Source organism: Zalophus californianus, chromosome 6, assembly GCF_009762305.2.
Source record: "Zalophus californianus isolate mZalCal1 chromosome 6, mZalCal1.pri.v2, whole genome shotgun sequence".
Lineage (NCBI taxonomy): Eukaryota > Metazoa > Chordata > Mammalia > Carnivora > Otariidae > Zalophus > Zalophus californianus.
The window spans coordinates 1,003,049-1,028,624 of NC_045600.1; the positions used below are offsets into that span (position 1 = coordinate 1,003,049).

At 63.9% G+C, this 25,576-nt stretch overlaps 2 protein-coding genes across 2 annotated transcripts in view; one reads left to right on the forward strand and one right to left on the reverse strand.

Moving 5' to 3' along the window:
- Positions 1-355: 355 nt before the first annotated feature.
- On the reverse strand, positions 356-11,935 carry CLBA1 (clathrin binding box of aftiphilin containing 1). Its single transcript, XM_027570396.1, has 9 exons — positions 11,751-11,935; positions 10,513-10,630; positions 8,985-9,040; positions 7,950-8,018; positions 7,011-7,770; positions 5,214-5,344; positions 3,486-3,615; positions 2,204-2,317; positions 356-1,120 (listed from the first exon to the last, which is right to left on the reverse strand). Exons 1-9 carry the CDS (start codon positions 11,933-11,935, stop codon positions 956-958), a joined length of 1,728 nt encoding a protein of 575 aa, XP_027426197.1. The 3' UTR covers positions 356-955.
- Positions 11,936-12,847: 912 nt separating this feature from the next.
- Positions 12,848-25,576, forward strand: part of AHNAK2 (AHNAK nucleoprotein 2) — a 37,504-nt gene continuing 24,775 nt past the window's right edge. Inside the window, exons 1-6 of the mRNA XM_035727904.1 lie at positions 12,848-13,403; positions 16,059-16,166; positions 17,883-17,978; positions 18,142-18,255; positions 18,530-18,655; positions 20,648-20,797. Coding sequence (XP_035583797.1) covers positions 12,848-13,403; positions 16,059-16,166; positions 17,883-17,978; positions 18,142-18,255; positions 18,530-18,655; positions 20,648-20,797 — 1,150 coding nt within the window. The remainder of the gene's footprint in view (positions 13,404-16,058; positions 16,167-17,882; positions 17,979-18,141; positions 18,256-18,529; positions 18,656-20,647; positions 20,798-25,576) is intronic.

The window sequence follows — 25,576 nt, forward strand, 5'->3', positions numbered from 1 at the left end:
AAAAGAAAAATGAGGGCAGATTTCCCAAACCTACAGCACTAAAAAAAATCTGATTACCCCTTCACATAAGACACCTACAGTCTGGTGGAGAGTGACCGCTAGCGCGCTTCTCCCCGCGACAGGCGACATCTGCTGGTCACTGTTTGGGTCTGACTCCAGGGTTGACGGAGCTGGCATCTGAGGCCAGCCCCCATCCATGCTCTCCAGGCGGCAAGTGTGACCCGTGCACACAGGACAGCGCTGGGAGCCAGGCTCCACCAGACAGACAGGCCAGGGGCTTCGGGCAGGGACAGCCTGCGACCGCAGGACTTCTGGCAACAGTCCCCACAGAGCAGATGAACCAGCAAGAACATGGGCTTGTCCAGGCCATTTTATTTAATAAAATTTTACAAAAATCAGTGCCTCCACCAGAACCAGAGAACGCTTGCTCGGAGTCAGAGAGGAGGGCCAGATGCAGAGAAAGGCTGCCAGACAGGCAGTGGTGCAGTAAGTGCTCCCAGGGCCTTCGCTCTCCCCCAGGTGTGACAGGAACGTGCTCTGGACTCCCTGAGCATGTGGACGCCTGCCTCCTGCGGACAGTTCCACTGAGAGCCAGGCCACCTGGCTGTGCCCCTGGCGGTGCCACGCAGGCAGCCAGGCCTGGGTTCATCCCTGGGCACCCCCAGGGGCCGACAGCACCTGCACCAGGCAGAGGGCCCCCAGTGCCACCTTGGTTCATGTCATGCTGGGGCGGAGCTCCTGGGGACCCTGGGCACCCCCTTCCTGTTGAGACTAGCTCTGCCAAAGGACACGCTCTTCTAAAGTGGTCAGACCCCAATATGCACCAGGGGGCGCAGCACGGGTGTGCACAGGGCATCCCCAGAAACATGCCCACAAAACAGTTCCGGTTTCCAGTACCAAACCAAGCCAGTAAGAAAATGTAAAACTCCTGATAAAAATACAAAGTATTCCCGTTTTAGCAAACGTCGCTATTAAACAAGGTCATTTTTAGGTTACGTGGATTGAAGATCTTCTTTTTCCATGGAACTGTGAGGTACTGCCCGTTTCTGTGTAAGGGGGTCTTCAGAAAGAGGCTGCATGCAAGCAGGTTCCCCTGTCTGCCGCCGGAAGTCCCTGAGAGCTGATGGGAAAGGAAGGGCATGGTCAGGGCCTACAGAGGCCAGTGGGCTGTGTGCCCCTGGGGCCGGCCTGCTGCACCTGCCGCTGGGCCCCGTGGGGCTTTCTCTCCTCCTGCCTTAAGCTCCTGTCATTGTGCAGTCAACACGGAGGCGCATGGGATGGAGCGGACAGCTCCGTGGCTTTTCCCAGAGCAAAGGGGACACCACACTGGGAGGACAGCCATGTCGTGTGCCCAGGGCCACGCAGGCCTCCTCATCCCAGGTGATCCTATTACCCTGTCCTGAGGGCTTAGGTGGGGTCACAGGGCCCTTCCTGCTCTCGTCTGCAGTGTCCATGGATTTCCACCTACCAGCTGCTGTGGACGTGTAAGCTACTGTGAATGATGCTGCGATGGCCATTTCTTTGTCTTGCTGCTCTAAGATGCCCCTGCCTGCACTTCTAGAAGTTTCTACCTCCTGCCTTGTGGGGTTTCCCAAAGAGCAGATGGACCAGCGTGCTTTGACGTCCCTGGAGATGGCCCTGGCCTGTGCAGCTGGATGACAAGGGGCCTCCCCTGCACTCGCTGTCCACACCAATGACCATCAGAACAGACCCTGGCGGTGGACATCCCCCAGGTGCCACTACTCTCCTGGGGCAGGGGTGCATGCAGAGTGAACCCCACCTGTGCTCCGGGTCCCGAGGGAAACAGGCCCCTGCAGGCTGGGCACTGCTCCCCACAATACCCGGCCCATGAGTGGGCAGGCGCCCCCACTCCCAGGAAAAGCTGTGCCCTGTCCTCAGAAGAGGGCGGCAGAAGCCCCTGTCTATGCACCCCTGCCCCCCGCTGCCCAGCGGGGCCTGCAGCGCCCCTCACATGTGCCTCCTCACCCATCACCCCCCTGCCCTGCTGCTTCCCTGCAGCCCCTCCTACAGCCCACCAGTTGCCCGTGACGCCTGCGCACCTCCCAGCACCCTTTGGTGCTCTGCCCGCCCCAGATGGCCGCAGTGCTCCTTTCTCCCGAGTCTGTGAGACTCAGGTAGCAGGTGTCAGCACATAGACCCATGCGGCCAGCACGGCTGTGGCCTGTCCCGGGGGGCGGCTCACCTTGGTCTGGATCAGGGCTCTGCAGGGCTGCAGACGGAAGGTGGGCACGCCCAGTTCTTCAGGCTCTTGGAGGTCGGAACATTCCAGAATGTGACCCAGGTCTCCGGAAAGGTTCTAGTGAGACAAGCCACTGTCACACGCGGGGAAGGAAGATAAAGGACCACTTTCTCTGCGTTTGCCTTGTTAACCCAGACCCCTCTGGCACATCCCACCATTAAACTGCCACGTGGTCATGACTCAGTGTCCATGGAGCCAAGGCAGGCCGCCGGTCCCCACCCCCTGTCACCAGGCTCACAGCCACCCTCTCCCTCCAGACCCACAGGGCCCTCCACCTCAAGTCTTCTACCGCCTCCAGAGTGAGCCCTGCCCCCCCCAGCCTGGCTGTACCTGGAGCTGCCCCCCCCGCCCCCCAGCCTGGCTGCACCTGGAGCTGCTCCACCTCCCCGCCTCCTGTTCAGGCTGCCTGTCCCCTTCCCCATCCTCCAGGCTGTTTTCCTTTAAAAAGCTGCCAAGGTGGCCTCATCAGGCCCCTCTGGCTCCTTGCAGCCCTCACGTCCCTCCTGGCCAGCCCCACTGGCCCCGAGGCCCATCAGCAGCCATCCCCAAGGCCCCCGTTGTCACTGAGGCCCACCAGCCCCTTTTAGGTTTTCCACGTTTGAAAACTGCCATAATACTAAAAACCAGAAAAGGGTCTTTGCCAACTTGATGGCTGAAAGACTGCTCTGGATACAATTTGCATTTTCTCTGGTAACTGGCCACCTCTCTGCTCCAGCTTTGCTGGCTCCCACCTCAGGGGCTAGGGACCCACCTGGTGGCTAACCTCACCCGTCTGCGGGCACCTGCCGCTCGCTGGGCGCAGCCCCGCCCCCAGCCCCTGAGCAAAGGCCGCTGCTGCGTGGGGCACTTCTCCACCCTCCCCTCTGCTGGGAGCTCCTGTGCCCCGCCCCGCATGCAGTGTATGTCCTCCGCTCGGCCACGGCACCTCCTCCACCACGTGTCAAGGGTCCGGCCGCACTTGGACATCTGTCAGCCTGACACAGGGCAGGTGCCTGACACCGACGAGCTGACCCATCTCTCCCCTGCCCTGCCTGCATTGCCGCATCCCCCCCCAACCACCACTGGAAACCAGTGTGTTTTCTCCCCCACCTGCTGTTTTCTGGTAGCAAGGCCCCCCTACCCTCATGCCGTCTGTGTAGATGGCTCCCTGCGGCCTCAGGGTGGCCAGCAAAGTCGCTGTGGAGTCCAGCTGCACCCCCAGGAGCCCCGTGTCCACCTGACTCACCTTCTGAGCAGCATCTATTCCAAGAACGAGGAAGAGATTTTCCTGGCAACGGGACTCACTCCAGAGGCATCGAGAGGCCGATGTGCTATTTGTGTTCTGAAGAGCTCTCCAGAGTTTTCTAGATTCAGAACTGGAAAAGAGATATGTTAATTAAAGAAACTGAGAGGGGTGCCTGGGTGGCTCAGATGGTTAAGCGTCTGCCTTTGGCTCAGGTCATGGTCCCAGGGTCTTGGGATTGAGCCCCGCATCGGGCTCCCTGCTCCGCGGGGAGCCTGCTTCTCCCTCTGCCTCTCTCTCTCTCTCTCTGACTCTCATGAATAAATAAATAAAACATTAAAAAAAGAGAGACTGAGAAACCTTCAGAACAGAAGCCAAGAGATCACCTGCCCCCGGGGATTGTGAGAACAGAGTGCTCCCTTCTGGGCTGAGTTATGCGTTGCTTTCTTCAGACGATATGTGCCCCCCGATGAATACCCCACCCCCACTCTCCTCCCCTGGCACCTCCTGGCTCACGGTCACAGCTGAGCGGCACCTCCAAGGGGCAGACGTCCTGGAGGCCCGGTGCTTCACAGCTGTGTTCCTGGTGATCACAGGGACCACAGGGACACTCGAAAACTAGGGGTGGGGCAGTGACTAGAGGACGCACTGGGAGTCTGTCACGCACTGTCCACAGCTACTGGCCACCCCCGCACCAGCCACGTGCCATCCACGGCTGCTAGCGCAGCTCCCGCGAGGGAAGGGAAGGTGTTCACACAAAGAACCATGGGGGGGCAGTTAGGCTAAGTGCCCACATCATTTCCAAGTCGTCCTCATGCTTTCAAACCCCAAAGTCACAGCCACCTCCCGTCACACACCAGTGTCCAGCCCTGCCAGGCCTGACACCCAGGACCACCCATGTCTCTGGGTGTCGGAGGCTCATGCTGCCACCAAAGGCCCTTCCACCTGCCTGCTGGCCTGGCCCACGCCTTGGGGAAGCACCATATCCAGAGGGCACACGGTGGAGACAGCCTTCCAGGCTCCAGGCCTCTGTCTCCGTGCCCCTGGCGGGACTCCCTGGGGTGGGCCCTGACTGGACCCAAGACTGGAGCCCAGAAGGGCTGGTGTGCAGAACGCTCTGACAAAGAGGGCATGGGGTCAGGGAAGCCAGCTCACACCACCTTTCACCTCCTCCTCCTGCGGCCTGGGCTCAGCAGACCTCGAGCTTTTCGACCACATGCAGGGAGCTGTACTTGCTTTCTCTCAGTGCCCAGTGACAGCACGTCTGAGGACAGCCGTCTGCGCATACCTGCGTCTGTGATGTCCCAGAGCACGGGCCCCGGGGACCAGAGCCTTGCCGCTAGCACCAGATGCACTCAGGCTGGCTGACCCTGTGGGTTCAGGCTGTCCCTCGGCGGCACCGGCATGTCTTCTCTGTGGCTGAGGATCAGTCCATCAGGCCCCCCGGGAGGGCCCCGTGCCCACGGCCCAGGCCCTCAGGCCCTTCCACACCCCCAGCACTTGCACTGAGGCACCGGGAGCTGGCGCCCCCGTCGACCTTGTTCCAGGTGAACCTGGCTCTGAGAGGGGTGACCATGGCCAGAGCATCGACCCGTGCTGCCTGGTCCCTCCGTGAGGACCCCATGACCCCAAGGCTATGGGAACTTCGGGAGTGACGGGCTCTCTGTAAACGTCCAGTTGGTCAACCGAAATTATAAACTGAGACTTGTTGTAAGAACGTAAGTTCCTTACCACAGTTGCTGTCCAGATTCACAGCCGGGCAGTTCTAAGATGCAGTCTAAGGGGGGGATGCCTTCAGTTGCCTGCTGGACTGGTACTTCTTGAAAAACAAACCTGAACACATCCTCGTAGGTGGGCAGAAGCTGGAAAAAGAAAAAAACACACATTACATCCCCTTACCCCCGATACATAGTTTTGGTGCAAATGAAGTGTGTGGACAATCAGACCATCACTGCTGCCACAGCGCGACACACTCGCTCCCCAAAATCTCTGCTCTGCACACTCCCGATGAGAAGCACAGGGCGTAGAAAGTGGGATTAGGGCACAGCACTCATAAGCTTCGTCAGTGACACACGAGAAAGAGGCACCTGATAAAAGTGTTAGTGTTTCCCGCGTGTTAGCTGGCTGGGAAATCTATCCACACGACAGTAAAGGTGGCCCTTCCTGGACGAAGACCTGAGGTCAGAAGGTTGGGAGTTAGTGTGAAGTGCTGGAATGAATGTCCAAAGTCTGGCAGGAGGTGACAGGAGTACAAACCAGGGGACTGGAGGTGAGGGTGGGGGTGCACACTGAGCTCATGCTGGAGGGGAGGGTGGGTGTGCACACTGAGAGGCTGGAGGTGAGGGTGGGTGTGTGCACGGGGTGGGCTGGAGGTGAGGGTGGGTGTGCACGGGGTGGGCTGGAGGTGAGGGTGGGTGTGCACACTGAGAGGCTGGAGGTGAGGATGGGTGTGCACACTGAGAGGCTGGAGGTGAGGGTGGGTGTGCACACTGAGAGGCTGGAGGTGAGGGTGGGTGTGTGCACGGGGTGGGCTGGAGGTGAGGGTGGGTGTGCACATTGAGAGGCTGGAGGTGAGGGTGGCTGTGTGCACGGGGTGGGCTGGAGGTGAGGGTGGGTGTGCACACTGAGCGCATGCTGGAGGTGAGGGTGGGTGTGCACTGGGCAGGTGGAGGTGAGGGCAGCTGTGCGAGCTGGGAGGGCGGGGAGCCCCGAGAGCTGTTGGAGGGGTGTGTGTGCTCAGTGCATATATTCACGTCAGCAGGGTGCAGTTTTCTCTCTTCACCTAGTGTCTCTTGCAAAGTTCACATTATTGTCAGATTGTTCCCTGATCTCTTCGTCCCAGTGGAAGACAAGTCTGTTTTCAGAACAGCGGGCTAGCAGAGCGGACTGCATGGAGGGCGCCTCCCGCCAGAGGTCCAGGGAAACACTGGTTCAGGAAGCAAACTGTTCATCCCTAGAACCAGCAAAACCTTTTCTCTCATCCCTTACTCATCTGACTCCTTTTGTTCTCGTGGTGTTCGGGGGGTTTCAGGGTAAGCCCTCGGGAAGAGATGGCAGAGGAAAAGGAGCAAGGGAAGGAAGCGGAAGACAAGAAGGATCAGATGCAGTCATAAAAAAGGTGAAACTGGTGGTCAGGTGAGGAAGGGCAGCGCCCTCGGCGAAGGGGACGCGGCCTGGGATCTCCAGGCCATCTCCAGCACCCGGTCATCACACACAGGCTGGAAGGGACTCTTGGTGAGGCTTTCTGAATAAGGAGAGTAACAATTCGGACAAAAAGCTCTTTCCCGGTGTGCCCTGAACGGAGCGGGGAAAGGTGGGCTGGCGGGATGGTGGAGACCCAGTGCCTGGACTCAGGAGCACTGGGCACAAGCACTCGCTCCTGACTCGCCCCCCAGTATGGTCCAGCCTCCTTCCTTCCCTGGCTCAGGACAGGCCAGCCAGCCACACAGGCAGGGACCAAGGCCGGGAGAGAAGCAGACCCCCTCCCGGGCCAGCCCACCGAAGCCGGAGGGTCTGCTGTAGAAATACCTCACAAGGTGAGCTGCCCGCGGCTCCTGGCACCCCAGGCCCGCCCTGGGGAGGCTGGCGAGAACCACGCTCCTTTTGGGTAGAAGCCACTGACTGCCGCCGAGGATGAGGGGGTCTCTCCGGGAGCTCAAAGTTTGGGGAGAACTGTTCAGACTTGGCCGAAGATTCTTGAAAGCCTTCAAACTCCCCCCAGGCGCTGTTGTGCTCCCCGGGGTCCGGGCCGCCGGCGGGGCAGGTAGAAAAGTCCTCCCCGCCCCCGGAGAGACACTCGGCGCCAGCGCCTCTCCGCCCCCCTGGCGCCTTGCTTGCACCGCTGTCTTTAGAAGCCGGGCAGAGGGAAACGTCGCCTGCTTCCTCTGCGAGGTCGCTCCGACACCTGCTGGGAGGGGGTGTCTGGCCAGGCCCTGCCCCCCGCTGCCGCTGGCCCTGCATGTCGGTGCCGTCCGGGCCGCGTCCACGCGATGGGGAGCTGGGGAGGTGCTCCCGAGACACCCACAGCGCTGCGCCAGAGCCGCCCGGGGCTGCACGGGGTGGGAGCGCGGGGGGTGGGGTCGCCCCGGGGCGGGGAGGAGGGCAGCCCGGGGCCGGGGTCCCCGCGAGGGCCCGGCCTGCGGCCCCCGCCCGCACCCACCTCGGCTCACCGGAGCTGCGGCCGCCGCTGTCCCCACGCCCGCCCGTTGCCCGGCAACGGAGCGCGCTGGCCCCCGCGTCCGGCGTCCGGCGTCGTGACGTCAGCGCGCTGGCCCGCCCCGCTGTGCGCCTGCGTGTCCCCCACCCCCCACCCCGGCCCTAACTCTCCGCCCTCCGGGAGGAGGGACCCTGGCTTCCCTGGAGCGGCCCCGCGCGCCTCTGGAGCCCCGACTCGCCAGCCCGCCCCGGGCGCGCCCTGCCCGGTTCCGCGGCGCGCGCGGGCCTCTGGGGTGGGGCTGCCTCCCGCACCGCGCGGCCGACTCCCGAGTCCCAGGGCCGCGCTGTCCCCAAGCGTAAGGGAGGATGGCGGTCCGCCGCCTGCGGGCCGGACAGGGGGCGCAGCAGGCGCAGTGTGGGCCCTGGACAGCCAGCCCCCCTCCTGCTGCCACCCGCCCCCGGGCAAGGGCACTCCTGCGGCAGCCTGGTCCGCCCGCCAGCTCCCTCCCAGCCCTTCCAGACCTTTCCCCATCCGCCCCCACCTCCAGGCTCAGGAAATCCACCTCGCCGAGCGCGCTTGACTCCAGCCTCCCCAGAGGTGACGGAAACCCTGATCCACACCCCCGCTCCCCAGGCTCCCTCCATCCGCGCGTTTCTCCACCCTGTGACCTCCCTGGGCCCTGTCCTGTTGGCATGAATCACCCTCTCGCCCTGGTCCTTGTCAGCCCAGCTACTGAAAATTTTTAATTTTGAAAATTACCAGATGAGCTCATCGCTGACTCCCGGACTGCAGCCTCCTGTCCCCTCCCGTGCTTCCTGAGGGGTACACCAGCCAGCAATGCAGTGTGCAAGCAACGCAGTCCGACTGCCCAGCTCTGGGCAGACACCTGGGTGACCCTGGGGGAAGGTGGCCAGATGCCGGCTGTCCTGCCTGGATGTCACCCCAGGGACAGTGTTGGTCCCAGGCATTTCTGCGGTCTACCCAGTGCTTGAACCCCCTCATCCACTGTCCTTGCTGTCCTCGTAGTGCAGGCAGGGAAGGGAGTAGGAGAAAAGTTGTCCCTGTGTACAGGTGGGCAAACTGAGGCCCGGGCCCAAAGGCCCGAGTGCGAAGTGTTGCTGGGGCTGGAACCAGCTCTTGGGAGCTCAGCAGTTTCCCACACCCTGTGTGGGCCTCGGCGAAGAGTGAAAATGGCGCTGTGACCTTCAGGGTACAGGTGGCTGACCTGTCTTACTAGCTGTGGTGGATGAATACTGCCGCCCAGAGGTGTCCACGTCCTGGTCCCCAGAGCCCGTGAGTGCGGGACCTTAACAAGGCCTCACGAGGGACTTTACAGACATGGTTACGTGAAGGCTTTTGAGATGGGGACAAAGTCCTGGGTTATGCCGTTGAGCCCAATGCCCTGGCAAGGAGGAAGCAGGGGGGTCAGAGTCTGAGGAGCTGGAGAGACAGAAGCAGAGGTCAGAGAGATGCAGGGCTCTGAACGAAGGGATGCGGGCCACCTCTAGGACCTGACCAGGGCAAGGAAGTACACCTCCCTGAAACCCCAGAAGGAATACAGCCCTACTGACACCTGGAGCCGCGAGGGAATGAATGTGTTGGTGTAAGCCACTGTGTGGTTATTTGTTACAGCGGTGACCTCTGACTACTAAAAAGGTGCTGCCTTGGGGGAGCCAAGACTCAGAGGAGGTGGCAGAGGTGAACTGACATAGGGTGCTCGGTCCGGGCTGCAGGTTTTGGGGGGGTGTAACCCAGGGAGCTGACAGCTGGCTCCTGGCTCCTCTGGCCAACTGAGCCGAATGGGCATGAGACGTGGGGCACAAGCCGAGGGCCAGGCCTCCAGGAGGGTGGGGGGGCGGGGCAGGGCAGGTATCTGTTCAAGTTGAAGAGGCTTCACCTGCTGAGGGAGACTGGTCAGAGGGGAGCATGGCGCCACTAAAGTGGGGTTCAGGGGACACAAGCACGAGTGGAGGGGCACAGTGCAGTCAGGAGGAAGAACCATGTGGCCCCCCCAGGCTCCTCTCGGGATATCTCGGTCCATTCCCCTGAGGAGCAGGGGTGGGGGACAGCTTATCTGCCACCAAGCTAAGCCTCCCCTGTCCCAGCCTCAGGAGGAAGGGGCCAGCCTCCACTTGGCTCAGAGCCGCGCAGTATCCTGGTGCCTCCCAGCCATGGCCTGATGAGCGATGGGGAAGTGTCCCCTGCTCCCAGAAGCACCTAGGCACCCTGCTGGGGTTCTCAGACCCAAACCCGTGGGAGGAGTCAAGGAGGCCACCTTTCCCCAGGCCTGGAGCAGGCACTCAGCTTGGGGGAGACTGAGGCAGTTAGAGGCCAAGGGTCAGCAGACCTGAAGCCCGCCCCCTCCCCACCGTGTGAGGACTGAATGGGAGGGCAGATGGCAGCTAATAGGGTCCTACGTGGCCCCCCGTTCAGTTGTGACTCTTGGGCTGGGCCAGGCTGGGCAGGGACAATGCAGAGCTATTTTTGCTTATGGTGCAGCAGCTGCCGCACAGAGACATCAATCATTGATGCTCTGGGGTCCCTGCCAGCCTGGAGAGGCGCGAGTCCTCATCTGGGCCCCACCAGGGCCCCGCATCCTAGGCCCTGGTTCCCAGACACCCAGCCTCAGGAGGCTGCGGGGGAGCCTGACACCCCCGCCCATCAGCGAGGGCTGGGCTGAGGTGTGGCCTAGCGTGGTGGTCCGAGGGAGGAGGCTGAGCCTATGTGTGCCCACGGGAGAGAGCACGGGGCACTGCAGAACCAGCGCACCCCGCCCAGCGCTCTGAGGGTGGGGGCCTTGTATGGGCCAGGGGTGGCTGTGAGTCTGGCTTGTGGGAGAGCAGGGGCTCCTGAGCCATGTCCAACAGCTGTCACCTTTCCCAGCAGGGCATCTGTCCCTGGAGGGGCCATCAGGGCAGGGCTGTAGTGGGGCGGGACGACGGCAGCTCCTGGCAGCTCAGGGCTCTGCGGCAGACTCACAGCCAGGCTTGGGCTGGGGGTGGGGGGGGGGCGGTAGGGACGGACGGGGAGTGGGGGGGCTGTGGATGGGCTTCACAGGCTCCACCCGAGCAGCTTTCTCCCCGGGCTGACCCTATGATCCTGGGGCCAGGCTGGGGCTTCTGAGGCCCCCTCAGGAGGGAGGAGGGATTGGGCACAAGGAGGCAGGGCCCAGGCTGGCCGGCCCTGGGGGCAGTGAGGGCCAACGAATGGACCATCTCCCTTTACACAGTGGCATACTCTGCTGAGGCGCCAGGCCCTCCTAGAGATGAAATGGGGCTCCCGGGCCCCCCCCCGGGGATGTGTAGGGGTGAGCATAACAGGTGATATCAGTCTTCTGCCTGAGAGCAGGCAGGAGAAGGGATGGGGCAGTCTCTGGGGCAGGAGCATCCTGAATCTGGGCCCAGAGCCAATGCCAAGCCAACTCTCTTGCTGCAGAGTGAGCAAGGCCCCAACAGGGTAGTGTAAGCCCACCCAGGCCTCACCAAGGCCATGTGCAGAAGTGGCCCCAGGGAGGGTCCCTGGCCAGCCAGCGATCCCAGGGACCACCCAGCTGCACAGGGGCTGGCTGAGGGCTGTTCCTTCAGCAGCCATGTGAGACCCCTGCTCCTGACCTCTGCTCAGGAGGGGCAGCTCCCTGGCCTCCCCACCCAGGGCCCCATCCTTGCCCTCCCCACAGAGCTGGGAGGAGCCCCCATAGCCCCATCATGCTGGACATCAGGATGTCACATGGAATGAGGCCACTTCATTTGGACAGGGAACCAGGGTCCACACAACTTTGCCAAGGTCACTCATCTAATGGGGCAGGGGGATGCAGAACTGGGTCTGTGCCCTAAGTTAGTCCCTGATTATACAAGTGCCCCTTGTTCCCAGGGCCCTGCTGCCAGACTCACAAACACAGACGGGCAGGCCGAGATCCCAACAGAAGCGGACAGATGCGGAACACACCCGGGGACACAAAGAGTGCCTCCTCCCTGCACCCATGAGCGACTGACTCCCTGGTGGACAGAGCAGGGCAGGACTCCAGGGATAGAGGGGGCACAGGGTCTCCGGCTGCAGGGCAATGCTGCCCAGCCTGCGGGAAAACACCAGGGCAGGAAGGGTGAGACCCACACCCGAAGGACAGGGCTGTGGCCCGTTGTGCCGTGGGCTCAGTGGAGGGAGGCTTCCGAGCAGTGCTGTGCATGTCTGTCCGACCTGCAGCTGGCCGGCTGCCCGGCTGCAGCCCGGCTAACGGGAACTGGCACGCATGAGTCATCCTGCTGGGCAGGCTCACCTGGGCCCGGCTGGCTGTGTGCATCCCCACGAAAGCCCAGGAGTAGAGTGTGTCTGTGTGTGCCCATGGGTGTGTCTGTGTCCTCTTGTGCATATCTGGGCACGTGGGCACGGCTGTGTCAGTACGTGTGGGAGTGTGTGTGCACGGAGGCATATCCAAGTCAGTCTGTGTCTGTGTATCGGTGTGAATATGTGCGTTGTCTACATCTGCGTGTGAGGTGTGTGTGTGTGTGTCCGTCTGTCTGTCCCAGCACCACTGGCACCACGCCTAGGACGCCCCCGGGAATGGTCCTCCGCGGCAGTAGCTGTGCTTTTCGGGGTCTTTTCTGGCCCAGGCCTCCCACCCCCAGCCCCAGCAGGACCCACACCTCAAGGTCCCCTTCCTCGGATCTACATCAGGCTGGGCCTCAGCTAGCTCCCTGCCCGCTCCCCAAGGAGTGTCATCTTCTGCACACTACCCAAGCTGGAGCCCGGGGCCCGTCCCACTCCAGTCCTTACCAAGCCCCTCTGTCATCTTCTGGGACATCCTGGGTCCCTGTCCCCCTCCTCATATTGCTGCCCTGGCCCAGCCCCCACCCACCGTCTTGTGGGGCTCCTGACTTCCAGCAGTGGCCCCCACGGACAACCACCCTGCTCCCCCCCAGCCACCAGGTGGTCTTTCCTCAGCTTCCACTGCCCAGTCTTGCTGCCCCCTGCCTCACCTCACCTAATTCTCAGCCTGGGCTCTCTTACCCTGTCCTCGGCACACGCACTACTCCGAGGCCTCTGAACCCAACAGCCCTCCCGCACTCCTGAAGTCTCAGCTTACACTGTCCCTTGGGAGCCTGCCGGGAGCCCCTCCCCACGCACCCCCACCGCGGCACCACGCTACTGGGCAGAGCACATCTCTAGCCTGGGAGCCCCGTGGGCAGGGCCGGTGAGGTCAAATCATATGCCCATGGCCTGCACGGGCTCCCGCTGCCTCTGTGGCCCCCAGGGTGCCCCGCACCCCAGCTTGTCACTAAAATGTCCGTCTCTGGGCTGGGAGGTAGGACTGCGGAGCGCGGGTCCAGCCCGGGAGCCTAGGCGCGGCGTGTGGAGACCCCTCCCTGGCAGGGGCCCAAAGTCAACTGTCGGGACCCAGAAAGGCCCGCTGAGGGCGCTGGACGGGCCTGCGGCGGGGGTCGGACAGGAGGTGGGCCCCGGGGGCGTGGCCGGGCGGGCGGCAGCCAATGGGCTGAATGAGGCCAGGCGGGGCGGGGCGGGGCGGGGTCCGGGCGGTGGCGGGGTCCCGGGGCGCCGGCTGGGTCCGCAGTGCGAGGTCGGCGGCCCGCGGCAGCGCAAGCCAGCGGAGGCAGAGCGCTGCGCCCGCCGGCTCCCCGGCCGCCCGCGCGCCGGAGCCGAGACCCGCGACCGGACGCGCCGGGCCGCCGCTGGCCCGCACCGCCCCGCCGCCGCGATGTGCGACTGTTTCCACATGGTGCTGCCCGCCTGGCCCGGAGCCCCCGGCAGCGGTGCGCTTCCTCTCCGCCTGCAGCCCGCTCCCCTCGGGAGGGTGGGCTCTGCGCGGGGACGCGCGCCGGGCGGGTCAGGGTGCGCAGTGCGGACCCGGGTGGGGCGCCTCGGGGACTGGCCCGGGGTCTCGCGCGCGTTTCTGCGCCTCGGGGCTGCTCGGGGCTGCCTCCCTCCTGCTGCATCTCGCCTTTTACCTGGCTCTGCTTCTCTCCGTCTCTGCCGCTCACTTTGTCTCTCTGGGTCGCTGACTCATCTCTACCACTCACTCTGTCGCTCCCCGCCTCCGTCACTCACTACCCCTGCCTGTCTTTCCCTCTCTGTCACTATTCCCTGCTCTAGCCCTCTGGGATGTTGCCTTGTCCCCAGAGGCGGCCGCCTGCGGAGGGCCGCACGTGTGAGTGGGGCGTGAGTGGGGCATGAGGGCCGTGGGTCACCAGGCATGGGGACCTGCTGCCAGGCTCACCCTCCATCCCGCTTTGAGGGAGAGCAGCCTGGCTGGAACAGGACTTAGGGCTATTGGCCTTGTTCCAGAGTCCCGGGCTGGGCTGGGCTGGGTCCACAGTGCGGCTACTGTGCGGCTGGGTCACTGGGTAGGTGGTGGGGCTAGACCTGAGGTCTGGGGCTTGGTGAGGGGCCCGAGTGGGGTCAGAGCTCAGGCCAAGGAGTACCCAGTGCTGGGCAAGGGAAGCAAAGGTGGGTGTTGCCCATGGGGCACTACCCCCTCCCCACACCTCTGGCTGCAGAATGGGAATGAGGTGCTTCGTTATCTGTCTGTCCCTGCATGAGGTCTGGTTCCAGAGCCTGGGTGTCTCAGAGTCTTGGGGGGCAGGGTGGGGTGAGGCAGAGGCAGCAGCAGGTCAGTGATGCAGCAGCCACACCCAGGGCATCTGGCCAGTTGCCAGCAAGGTGGGTTGGGCCTTGCTGCAGTGGCGCAGACTGGACCCCACTCCTTGGGGAGCAGGGGTAGAAGATGACGATGGTGCTGCTGAAGCAGAGGGGAGAGGGGTGCCCCTTGGCCTGGGCAAGCCCCTTCAGCTGCAGCTGGAGCTCCCAGGGTCCCTTCTGTTGCCCAGTTTTCTGGTGAACACCAAGGCCCTGCTGGCCTCCTGTTTGGCCCTCCCTTGTCCAAGGGATTTTCCCTGGACAAGCTCGGGAGAATGACGGCTGCGGTGGGCCTCCAGCCCTCTCCTCCTGACCGAAGCTGGCCATGGCCCACAGTCCTGGGGATCTGCTGCATCACAGGGAAAGGAGAGGGGGCAGAACGACATGGGGCTGCCTCCAGCATTCCACACTGGCCTGTACCCTTACTCACAGGTTACTCAGAGACTCCCAAGTTGCAGGGTCCAAAGCCATCTCATCCACCCTGCTGCCTCAGAAAGGCCTGGTCTGAACACCCCTCCACAGCTGAGACCCTTATTCTCTGCTTTGACTTGGGACTGGCCTCAGGGCCATCCCTCCTTAGGTCCTGTCTACGAAACCATCAGCTCTTCGGGAATGTCAGTGATTCTCATGGGGCATTGAGAGAAGACCTGCTGGATCAGAGCCCCTGGGGGCTGGGTCCACCATCAGATTCCCAGGCCCTGCCCCACCCTTCAGCGAGGCTAAGGAACATGCATTCCAGATAAGGCCCCCGGGGGGGTTTGGTTCCCGTCCTCCCAGCTGCGGTTCCCTCCTCGAAGACTAGAGATGGGCAGGCCTTGCCGCACCCTCATCGTTCTGCCCAGTCCAAACCTGTCCTCCTGGGCCAGCCATGCTAGGTCCTTTGAAGACCCCTCCCAGAGCCCGGGTGCCCTTCTCCCCTCAGCTGGGGGAGGAAGCCGTCTCCCGTCCAGCCTGCCCTGGGAGGCTGCCCCCTGGTGGCTGCGCCCGGAAGACACCCGTGGGGGGATCCGCCCAGCCTCAGGGCACCTTGGCCAGCGAGCAGCTCACCCCCAACCCTTTCCAAGCCCCTGCCGGCATGGGAAGGGAGCTCCACCTGGGTGCACTGCCCCCGCTTCACTGTGTGATGGGTACCAGCCATCACACCGCTTCCTTCCCCAGAGGCAGCCAGTTTCTTCCCAAGGCAGAGCTGGGTCCAGGGCAACTGGACTGACAGGGAGCCCCCTACTCCTGCGCTGGGCCCCTGCCCTGCACCCGAAGCCCCTGGCTTAGCCTGAGCCCCTCTCCCATCCCCACTCTGAGAAATGCCTACTGGGTCCTGGGAGGCCCCACCATAAGGGAGGATCCGGGTGGTCTCTTCTTGTGGGGGTCCATGGTAACTCGGGCCCTTCCCAAGAGCATTGCAGTGTGGGGCATCCCTGTGGTGGCCTCCCTCTTTTGAACAGGGCTGGTGGCCTCGCATGGCCTTGGGCTTGGAGCTGCAAGGGTCTGTGGTCTGGAACTTGTGTCTGTGAACACAAGTGAGCACGGCTGCCCACAGCAGAGGCGGGGCAGAGAACTAGAGCTGTGTGGTCAGGGAGGCCACGGGCCTCTGCGGGTGGCAAGTGTCCCCACACCGTCCACACTGGTAGCTTTCCCTGGGTTGTCCACATCGGCAGAGGGCTGTGTCCCCGTTTTGCAGACAGGGACACTGACTCTTGGAGCCGTGAGGCAGAGCCCTGCACCAGCGTGGGGCCTCTCTGGCCTCCACTCCTTAGCGCTGTGATGTCCGGCAGGTGCTGGTGCTGCCTTACCCCACCAGGGAGAGCTCTCCCTCCAGCCCAAAGTGTCCACGGCAGGAGCGGGCAGCAAGGAGGAGGCTGCGGAGGCCATCCTGGGAGGGGGTACGGACCCTCCCTAAGCTAAATGAGGCAGATTCTCCAGCCCCCCCTGGTGTGGCAGGTGTATTCCTGACAGCACCCTCGTTCTTTTCCCTGTGGGAGAACTGAAGCTGGACAGTCTGCTCCTGCCCCAAGGTCTCGGGGGAGGGGGGCGGTGTCCAGTGCCCCAAAGGCCCTGCCACCTCCTGTGCACCAGAGGCTGTGTGAGCCCCATTCCGCTGGGGCTCTTCGTGGCTGGGCCTGTGGCAGGAATGCCCTCATGGCCTTCTCTCTCTCTGGCTGAGCTCCTCCATCCTTGACTAGGCTAGGAGCTGCCTCTTCCAGGAAGCCCCGTGGATTGCTGGGCCCAAATTTCTCTCACCTTCAGACTCCAACCCTCTCTGTATCCTTTCTTCCATGGCTGCCCTTGGCTGAAGGCTTCTTGCCTCTGGTTGAGCCTGGGGCTGGCCTGCCTGGGGGTGAGGAAGTGGAGGTGTCAGGGGGAAGGACCCAGGCAGGTGGGGCAGGGCACTAGCCATCTGGGGGCCCCTGCCACTCACTCAAGGCATGAAAGCCCAGATCTCCCCAGGCAGAGGAGGCAAGTGCTACACTCAGGGCTCTGTCGGGGGCCCTGGGATGTGGGAGGTCACACAGCAGGGAACAGTTTACCATTGTCTATCCGGCTAAGGTGAGTCAGGCACAGCTTCTGCCATTAGTCCAGGCTTGGGTGTACAGAGGAGTCAGGGAGGGCTTCCTGGAGGAAGGTGCATGTGGTAGGGAGAGCGCAGGAGTGCAAGAGGCCTAGAGAAAGCTTCGGCTGGGGGACAAGTAGATTAACAGGGTGGGTCTGGGGATACATGTAGGGGTGAAGGGTAGAGAGGCAGGGGCCTGCTGTTAGGAGCGGGGGTTTGTTCCAAGGGCACTGGGAGCCCCACATGGGTTCTGGGCAGTCCACGTGGGAAGGGATGAGGCCAGGCAGGAGGAGGAGGAAATGGAGGGGGCAGAGGACTGGGCGGGGAAGTGGGGAGAGCTGGGGTAGGGGTGCTTAGCTGGATGCATAGTGAGACCTGGCTGTGTGACCCTGACCTCCCTGACACGCCCCCCACCCCCTCGAAGGTCAGGGACGCTTTCTGCCGAGAGTCTGGGCGTAGCTCCCGGTGAGCCTGCACCAGCTCAGCTGCTGCTCCTATGGCCAGGCTTCCTTCTGTTTGTCTTTTTTTGGAAGCGGCAGGCGGCTGGGAGCCAAGGGTCCGCCTTGCTGGGGTAAATATTTAATAGTTTGAGGCACTTTTTCAAATGCAAAGGCCTGAGGGGCTGCGGCTGGGGCGGCTGGGGCGGCACGTGGTGGCCCCGGGTTCCCACCCCGCCTCCTGCCCTGCGCTGACCCTAGTGTGTGTGAGAGGGTGGGGGTGGCACGGGGCCGCGGGGCCAGAGAGCTTCCGGCAGGGACCCAGCGACTGACGGGAGTGTCGGCGGAGAGTGGGCTCTGGGCCACCGGCTGAGGCCGCCTGGCGGCCTCCTGGACCCTGCTGGGGTCTGGGGCAGGGATCCTGAGAGGGGCCCACAAGCGGCACTCCGGCCTGGACATGGCACCAGATGCGGGTGTCCAGTGCCAAGAGGGGAGTCGAGGCTCCGAAAGGAGCAGCAGGGGACAGCCCGGGGGCTCAGCCCCATTTGGCCAGGTCATGCCCCCTTTGTTTGGGGCTCCAGCCCCTCTGCCCTGAGTGGGGATCCGACCAGGGGCCGCCTGCATCAGGCTCTGCCCGCACCCTCGCACCCCTCCCGCTGAGGCCCTTGTGTCCCGAGAGCGGCCAGCCCTGCTGGACCCCTCCCAGGGTGAGGACAAGGATGGCCTCCCACGGGGCACTTGGCTGTGGGACTGCTCCAGGGGCAGCTCCCTCTCTGGCAGGCCTTACTCCTGGGCGGCTCCAGCCCCCAAGGGTTCCTCTGTTGACACATCTCCTGAGAACGCCAAGCTTGGCCCTGGCCGCCTCCCCAGCTGATTCACTATCAGCTGCCCCGGCCCTGCCCAGCCCCTGCCGGCAGCTGAGTTCCTGTGCGGACTCTGAGCAGGAGCCCGGGGTGCCCGTGGCTTTGAGCTGCAACTGCCTGGGTAGTGGGCATCGGTGGGCACGTGCTGGACGGCCTGGGTCTTGGGACCTGCGGTGTGGCAGGTCAGCAGACACCCATCAGCTGGCCCAGCACCTGCCTGGCCACATGGGGTCCTTGGGAGCTGAGGCAAGTGGGCAGGGCCTTGCACCAGGGCCCTTCCGTGCTGGAGAGAAGGGTATGACCCCCGTGGGACTGGACACCAGCTCAGGGGCAAGGTATGAAGGGCGGCCCCCTGACTCTTGCCCCTACGAGCTCACAGTGGTCTGGACCCACAGCCCTGTGCCTCTGGCCTGACTCTCTGCCGGCCCAGGGCTCCCGGCTGGCCTGCACATCGCAGGCCCTGCTCGCCCCCATCTCCCATCGGCAAGGGAACCGCAAGTACACAGCGCTTGCTGAGGGCTGTGGGCGCTAGCTGCCTGTGGGGGAGAGTCAGGGTCGAGCCTGCTGAGAGTCTGGAGGGGGTCTGTGCGTGTGGGGGAGCAGAGCACAGGGTGTGGGGGGAGGGTGGGGCCGGAGGACAGACCCCAGCCTGCAGGCCGCACAGCATGGGGGGTGGTCTGGCCGCAGCTCCCTCTGGCACTGGGGGCCCAGCCCAGGCTCCTGTAGTGTCCCAGGGCCACACGGCCGGGGGCAAGGGAGCTGGGGGGCAGCGGGGTCCTGGAGGAGGGGGCCGGCGACGAGGCTCTGTGGGTTTGGGACACACCCACGCTCAGGAGGGAAGGAGGGGGGTGGCCTGCTCAGTACCAGCAGCAGCCTCCCTTCCAGCTGGGCTCAGCCCTGCCCTGGGGGAGATGACAGACCTGTGGGGTGTCAGGCAGTAAACAGAGTTCCCAGGTGAGAACCGTCTGGGGCTGTGGGAGTGGGTGAGGTCACTGGCCAGCAGGCCTCGCCAGCTCTCCTGTCTCACGGTAAATAGAGTCATCTGTGACCATGAAGTTTTTAGAGAGGGGGAGGATGGGAGAGGCCTGGGTACTGTCCCTCCTTCCTGGACTGGGGACCCACCCTGGGGCCTCCCACCCGCGCTGGGCCAAGAGTGCCCACTGGCCCGGGCTAGCCAGAGCTTTCTCCCTACCTGGGGTCCCTCTGAGCGGCCAGGCGCCCTCCCTTACTGTCCCCCCCCCCCAGGCCACTCCTGGCTTCTTGTGTCCCGGTGTGGGGCCTGCTGCCCTCAGCGGCCCCCAGAGCCTCCAGCCCGCAGCTGCCTCGCTGATCCTGGCCTGGGTGCCGCCGTCCCACCACCACCTTCCCAGGGCTGGGCCTGAGCCCTCGCTGCCCTGGGACCCCAGGCTGGGTTCCTCAGCTGTGCGGGCCTGCTCCAACCTGCTTGTGGGGTGCAGGTGCCAGCAGCCAGCTGAGCCCCACCCCACAGGGCCGGGGGGCACAGGGCGGGGCAGCTCTGGGATCCAGTGAGAGATCTGCTGATGGCTCCCTCAGCCTGTAGGGCCCTGCCCAGGCCTGCCAGGGCTCCTGGAGCTGGGAGGGGCCTCGGAGCCAGAACCTGCAGCCTCTCACCTGCCCCTTGGCACCTAGGGTGGGGGCTGAGTCCTGGGGGTCAGCAGGGTGAGTGACAAGAGCTGATAGGCCAGGTACTTGGTGCTTTGGGGAGTGGATGACTTGGGATCTCAGACTCAGAGGCTGTACTTGTAGCCAGATGACTAGGGAGGGGGTTAAAATGCAGGTTCTAGGGCCCTCCCCCCATCTGGCTCGTCGAAGGCCCTAGCGCTTTGGGAGGTGGTGGTTGCTGAGTTTGGGTTGAGGGGCTGGAAGGGTGGCCGGGGTCAGGCTGCCCCTGAGGGACGTAGGCAGATGAGCAGGGCTTCTCTAAGGTCACTCAGTAGCCCAGGGCATGGGTGGGCTTAGACCGGCCCTGCTCTGGCCTTCCTGGTCTGTGCTGCCTGTGGAAGGGGCTGGCTGTGCCCTGGGCAGGGGTCTCCACACAGCCTGAAGGCCCTCAGGTCCCAGACGGGGCCGGAATTAGTGCCCATCGCAGGACTGTCTCGGAAGGGCCTATCTACCTCTCGGACTGTGCCCCCCGTTCCCTGCACCCCCAGTCTGGCCCACTCCGAGCCTCTGGTCCCCCATGTACAGGGAAACTGAGGCGCGGGGCCCATGAACAGCCTGGCCGGGGAGGGGCGGGGGGTGTCCTATCTGACATCTGGTCCTGCCTACCTGTCTACACAGCAGGACTGGACTGGACTGGACTGTGCTGGCGGGTGGTAGTGACTCAGACATCCCGGGGCCGGCTGGCGTTTCCTTTCCCAGTCAGCTGCTTGGGCTTGGGGGGGGGCACTCTGGGAGAGGGGCGGGCTCCCCAGCTCCTTGAGGCTTGGGGGGCGGGGCCTGGCCCAGCCTCAGGGCTGTGAGGGGGCCGCCCATCCCTCCGCTGGGGCGAGGGGGCTTGGCGGGGCTCCAGGCCTGCCTGAGGAGGAGGCCAGGGCGGGGCAGCAGAGCAGGGTTGTGGAGGGGAGGGACCCAGGAGGGCAGCCGGAGGGAGCTCAGCTGGGATCTTCACTTCTGGGCAAGTTGGGAGGACATCAACCTGGGTAAGCCACTGCGGCTATCCTCTGTACCTGCTTCTGCCCCCAGCCTGCAGCCCCCTGCCCCCTGACCGCAGCCCCAGCCCCCAGCCTGCAGCCCCCTGCCCCCTGCCTGCAGCCCCTGCCCCCAGCCTCCAGCCTGCAGCCCCCAGCCTGCAGCCCCCTGCCCCCTGACCACAGCCCCTGCCCCCAGCCTCCAGCCTGCAGCCCCCTGCCCTCTGTCCAAAGCCCCCTGCCCCCTGAAACCTGCTCCCAGTCCCCAGCCCCCTGCCCCCAGCCGCCAGCCCCCTTCCCAAGGTTCAGCCCTTGGGTGCCTGCTTATCTCACCACCCACCACCTGTGGGGGCCGGGTGGGGCGCTCAGGCTGGGCACCAAGCAGGGCTGTCATCTCCCCGACCCTCTGCCCTGCCTCAGCCCGAGCCCATGGTGGAGGGACAGGCCTTCAGTTCATGGGGGCCAAGGGCACCAGCACAGCCATTGCAGTCCCAGGGCAGGCAGATCCCCAAGGTTGGACCGTGTGGCCAGGCAGGGTTCCTCAGGGGCTGCCCACTGTCCTTGTGGGTGCATTGAGGGCCCTGGGAGTCTGGGGAGGGCGCTTCCAGCAAGCCCAGGCTCACTGCAGGTGGCAGGTGGCAGGTGACAGGTGGGCAGCACGTCTGGGGTACTGGCCTCTCAGCTCAGAGAAACAGGCTCAGGCCCACTGGTGCATCTGGGATGGGCCGGAGTGTGGGGCCTTTCCTTTTGGCTGCTGGGCCCTTTGGAGTTGGCAGGCTGATGTGCCTGCCTCAGTTTCTCCAGGTACAGGAGGAGACGTGCTGCCCCCCGCCCCCCTGCCCTCCCGGTCCCATAGCTCAGTGGCACCCTCGGGCTTTCCAGGAGATCCTTCCCTTCCCTTCCCCGTCTGCTCTCTGCACTAGCACCGGGCTCTCAGTGCTCGGGACCAGAGAGGAAGCGACGGCTGGGTGGCCATGCTGGGTCTGTGAGTTGTCAGGGGAAGCCACAGGTGAGAAGTGCCAGGGCTGGGGGGAGCTGTGGGCCGGCTGGGCATCCGAGAGCGATGCAGGGTGATGTGAACGCATCCTGGTTGCAGCCCAGGCAGCATCAGGAGACAACCTGGCAGCCCAGGCAGCAGCAGGTGACAACCCTCCCCCATAGGCCTAGGCAGCCAGGCTAGGGCCTTGGGGGCAGAGCGGGAGCCAGGCTGGCCTCCCCAAGCAGCAGAGTTACCTTGAGAAAGCTGGGAAGGGGGGAGGCGGGGAGGAGGGCAGGCCCTCACTGCCTGTGATTGTTGCTTTGGGAAGTCTGAATGTCTCATGACCCGTCAGCCGAGCCCGGCACTTTCCTCGTGAGGTTCCAGCACGGGGTGGGGTCTGAGCTGTGTGCCTGTGTGGGCACTGGGCTCCAAGCCCACGGGCAGCGTCCCCTGACGGGTGAGCCTGCCTCAGGGGCTCCCGCCGCCACGGCTCCCTGGGCGGCCAGGGGGCCTCGTCAGGGACTGTGCACTGGTGCTACAGGGAGGAGCCCAAGCCAGGCACAGATGTCCACACACACGCCCTCACGGGCGTGCACACACTCGCGCACACACACCCACGCTAGACCTCTCAGGCCACGGTCCAGGTCCCCGTTTGCAGCTCTCCTCCCTGCCATCTCATAATCCCCCAGGCCCGCAATTGTCCTGGTGACATGCATATGCACCCACCATACCTGGCCCCCCTGGAGGGCAGCCAGTGTCCATGCAAACTTGGGTTTTGTTCAAGCAAAATGGCCCCACCCACGGGTGGCCCTACTCTGGCCAGGGGCTGGTAGGAGAGTCCCCAGTGGGGGCGAGCTGAGAGTGAGGAAGGCATCCGGGCTAGCGCCCCACTTTCTCCATCCCCTCCACCTGGTCCCGCATCAGCATACCACCTCACCTTGGCTGTGCCCCCTGTCCAGACACACTTCCTTGAGACGCCGCCCCAGAATATTCCAATATTCTCGGCAGTGAAGCTGTTCTGCTGCTGGGGGAGCATAGACCCTGGCCCCTCACCGGAAGGGCTCAAGCGCACCCCCTGGGGTGTGTAAGGCCTGACCCCTAGTACCAGCCCCGGCAGGAGTTGGATGCTGCAGTGGTGTCTGAGGCCGTGAAGGGTTAGGGTCAGGGGCTGAGGCAGGACAAGGAGCAGGAAGGACATTTGGGGAGGCACCAGGGACCAGCAGCCAGAATCTTGGGCTCAGCCTGTTGCCTCCCTGTCCTCTGTGAAGTGGGGCTTTGGTGCCCTTATTGTCGCCGGACTGCCTAGAGAGCCTGTCTCTGGGGCCACAGTGGGCAGGGGCCTGGGTCAGGCGGGCGGGTCGCCGCCCCTGCACTCACGGCGGGGCGGGGCTTGGCGCATGGGGACCGACAGGAAGATGCTCTGGGGGACCCTGGGGGGCCTGGTCCTCCCTCCCCGGGGTGCAGGTCTGAGCCTGGCAGGCTCCCGACCGCTCTGCCCCGCAGCGGGCAGGCAGGATTTCCTCCTTCCTGTTTGTGCGTCCCGGGACCAGGCGCTGGCCAGCCGGCGGTTCTGCCTGAAGGGGCGCAGAGGGACCTAGAGCTCAAAACCACAGCCTGGCACCCTCCTGGCGGCGTGGCCTCGGGGAACGGAGAGTGGGGAGCAAGTCCCTGCCTCTGATCCTGCCACCTCCTGGATCCTGCTCTTCAGCCCACGGTGGGGGCCGAGGCGGGGCCGGCCGGCTGGAGCAGGGCCCGCTGGGCTCCAAGGCCCGGGTTCCCAGCGTGGGGTGTGCCCCGCCTCCGCGCTGTCCACACCTTCACCATGGCCCTTGGCGTCCGCCAGACGCCCCTGGAGGAGATCTGGGGCTGCAGCTTCTCAGGGCCGGGGATCCCTGCCCGGCTACGGGAGCCTTCCACCGCCGTGCCCCCCCCCCCCCGCCCCCCAGCACGGGGCGCCCAGCTGGAGGCCCTGCCTGGGGACCTCTTCCCCGGCCGGTCGCGCTCCGCCCCCAGCCGCTCCAGGGACACGCCTGCCAGGAGAGGGCGGTCACCCGTTCTTGTTTTGTTGTCTGACTCACAGGAACGGCTGCGGCTGGCGGCGGAGCTCTGGGCGAGGTCGGGCAGCCCGGGCGGGCGGCAGGTTTCTGGGCGGGCTGGGGGAGCCTGGCAGCCCGCCCCAAGCCCCTCCTCCTGCCCGCCTAGGCCCCACCCCAGACCAGACCCAACTCCGTGCCGCCCCCACTGCGTTCCCTCCGTCCCTTGTGCGCTGGTGGCGTGGGCGGGCGCCACCTCTTCTGGACTCAGCCCTCCCCTGCACCCCTCCCCCCGGGGGCGAGCCGCCTCGGGCAAGTGGCTTCCCCTCCTCCAGGCCTGGGTCTCTCATTTCTCACTGATTACACAGGCGTACCCACCTTGGGCTGGGGGTACGGGCCTGGGCAGAATTGGAAGGGAAACTGAGGCAGGATGGTGCATTTGGCTGCTGTGCAGGGGAGCTGGCTCCGTGGAGAAGAGGAGAGGCCCGGATCAGAGGCAGGGACTTGCTCCCCACTCTCCGTTCCCCACCCTGGCAGTCCCCCTGGTGTTTCCGGGTGGGCACAGCGGCCCCAGACATCCATCGGGAAATCGAGGCCCAGAGAAGGTGCAGGCTTGCTCAGGGTCACACAGCAACTTGGTCAGAGAACAGTGGCCAAAGTCACACTCCTGGGGGACTGGGCCTCCCCCATCTGCTCCGCAGGGACAGGGGCCTGCCCAGTCCCCCGTCTGGGTGCCCACCTCATGGGGCAGGGGGACTCACGCCTCCCACTCGTTGCCCTGCAGCCTGCAGTGGGCGGGGGCTTGGGTCTCCTCGCCACCGGCAGTGTGGGCACCTGCAGAGAGGGCTTCCCCAAGCCCGGCCCTGCGCCGGAGCTGGCGTCCATCACTGCTGTGTCTTCGTGGAGTATGTGGTCCAGTTCCGGGGGTTCAGGCTGGAGTCATATTTGTGGAAAGGCTGTGAATAAGGATTTGATTGTTGGAGCAGGACAAAACTATGTAGATAGGCTACTTCTCCTCCTGCTGCGTTGGCCCCATGCTTCTCTACAGGTCCGTCCAGTTCGTCTGAACGTTCAGACTTATCGGCAGGAAGTTTATCATTTCCTCACTTCAGTTTCATGGAAAATTTTAAAAATTCTTTCTTGAACAAGAGTACAAATCCTACAAACCTGACAGAGAGGGAGAGCGAGAGCGCGTGTGAGCACAAGCAGCAGTGGGGCACAGGCCATTTTTCTTTTCTTTTTAAGGATTTATTTATGCACGCGAGAGAGTGCATACGAGTGGGGGGAAGGGCAGAGGGAGGGGAGAGAGAAAATCTCCAGCAGACTCCCCACTGAGTGTGGAGCCCGAGGTGGGGCTTGATCCCATGACCCTGAGATCATGACCCGAGCCGAAATGAAGTCAGACGCTCAGCCGACTGCACCACCCAGGCGCCCCTCTTGCCCATTTTTCTATTGGGTTGTTTGTCTTTTCCTTTTGGTTTGCAAGAAATCTCCCTACATTCGGGGCAGGAGGCTTTGGTTTGGTAAGTGTGTTGCAAATCTCTGCCCAGTCCATAGCTTGGCTGCTGACGCCTTCAGCGATGTCTTGTGATGAACGGAAGCTCTTCATGGTGACGTAGACCAATTCTCCACCATATCCTATAGGCCTGGCGCCTTCAGTACGCTTGTTAGGAATTGCTTCCCGACCCCCAGAGTCGTTTCTATTTATCTTCTGGAGGCTTTATTGCTAAACCTTCTGCTTTGGTCCTACAATCCACATGAAATTAATACTTTCCACGG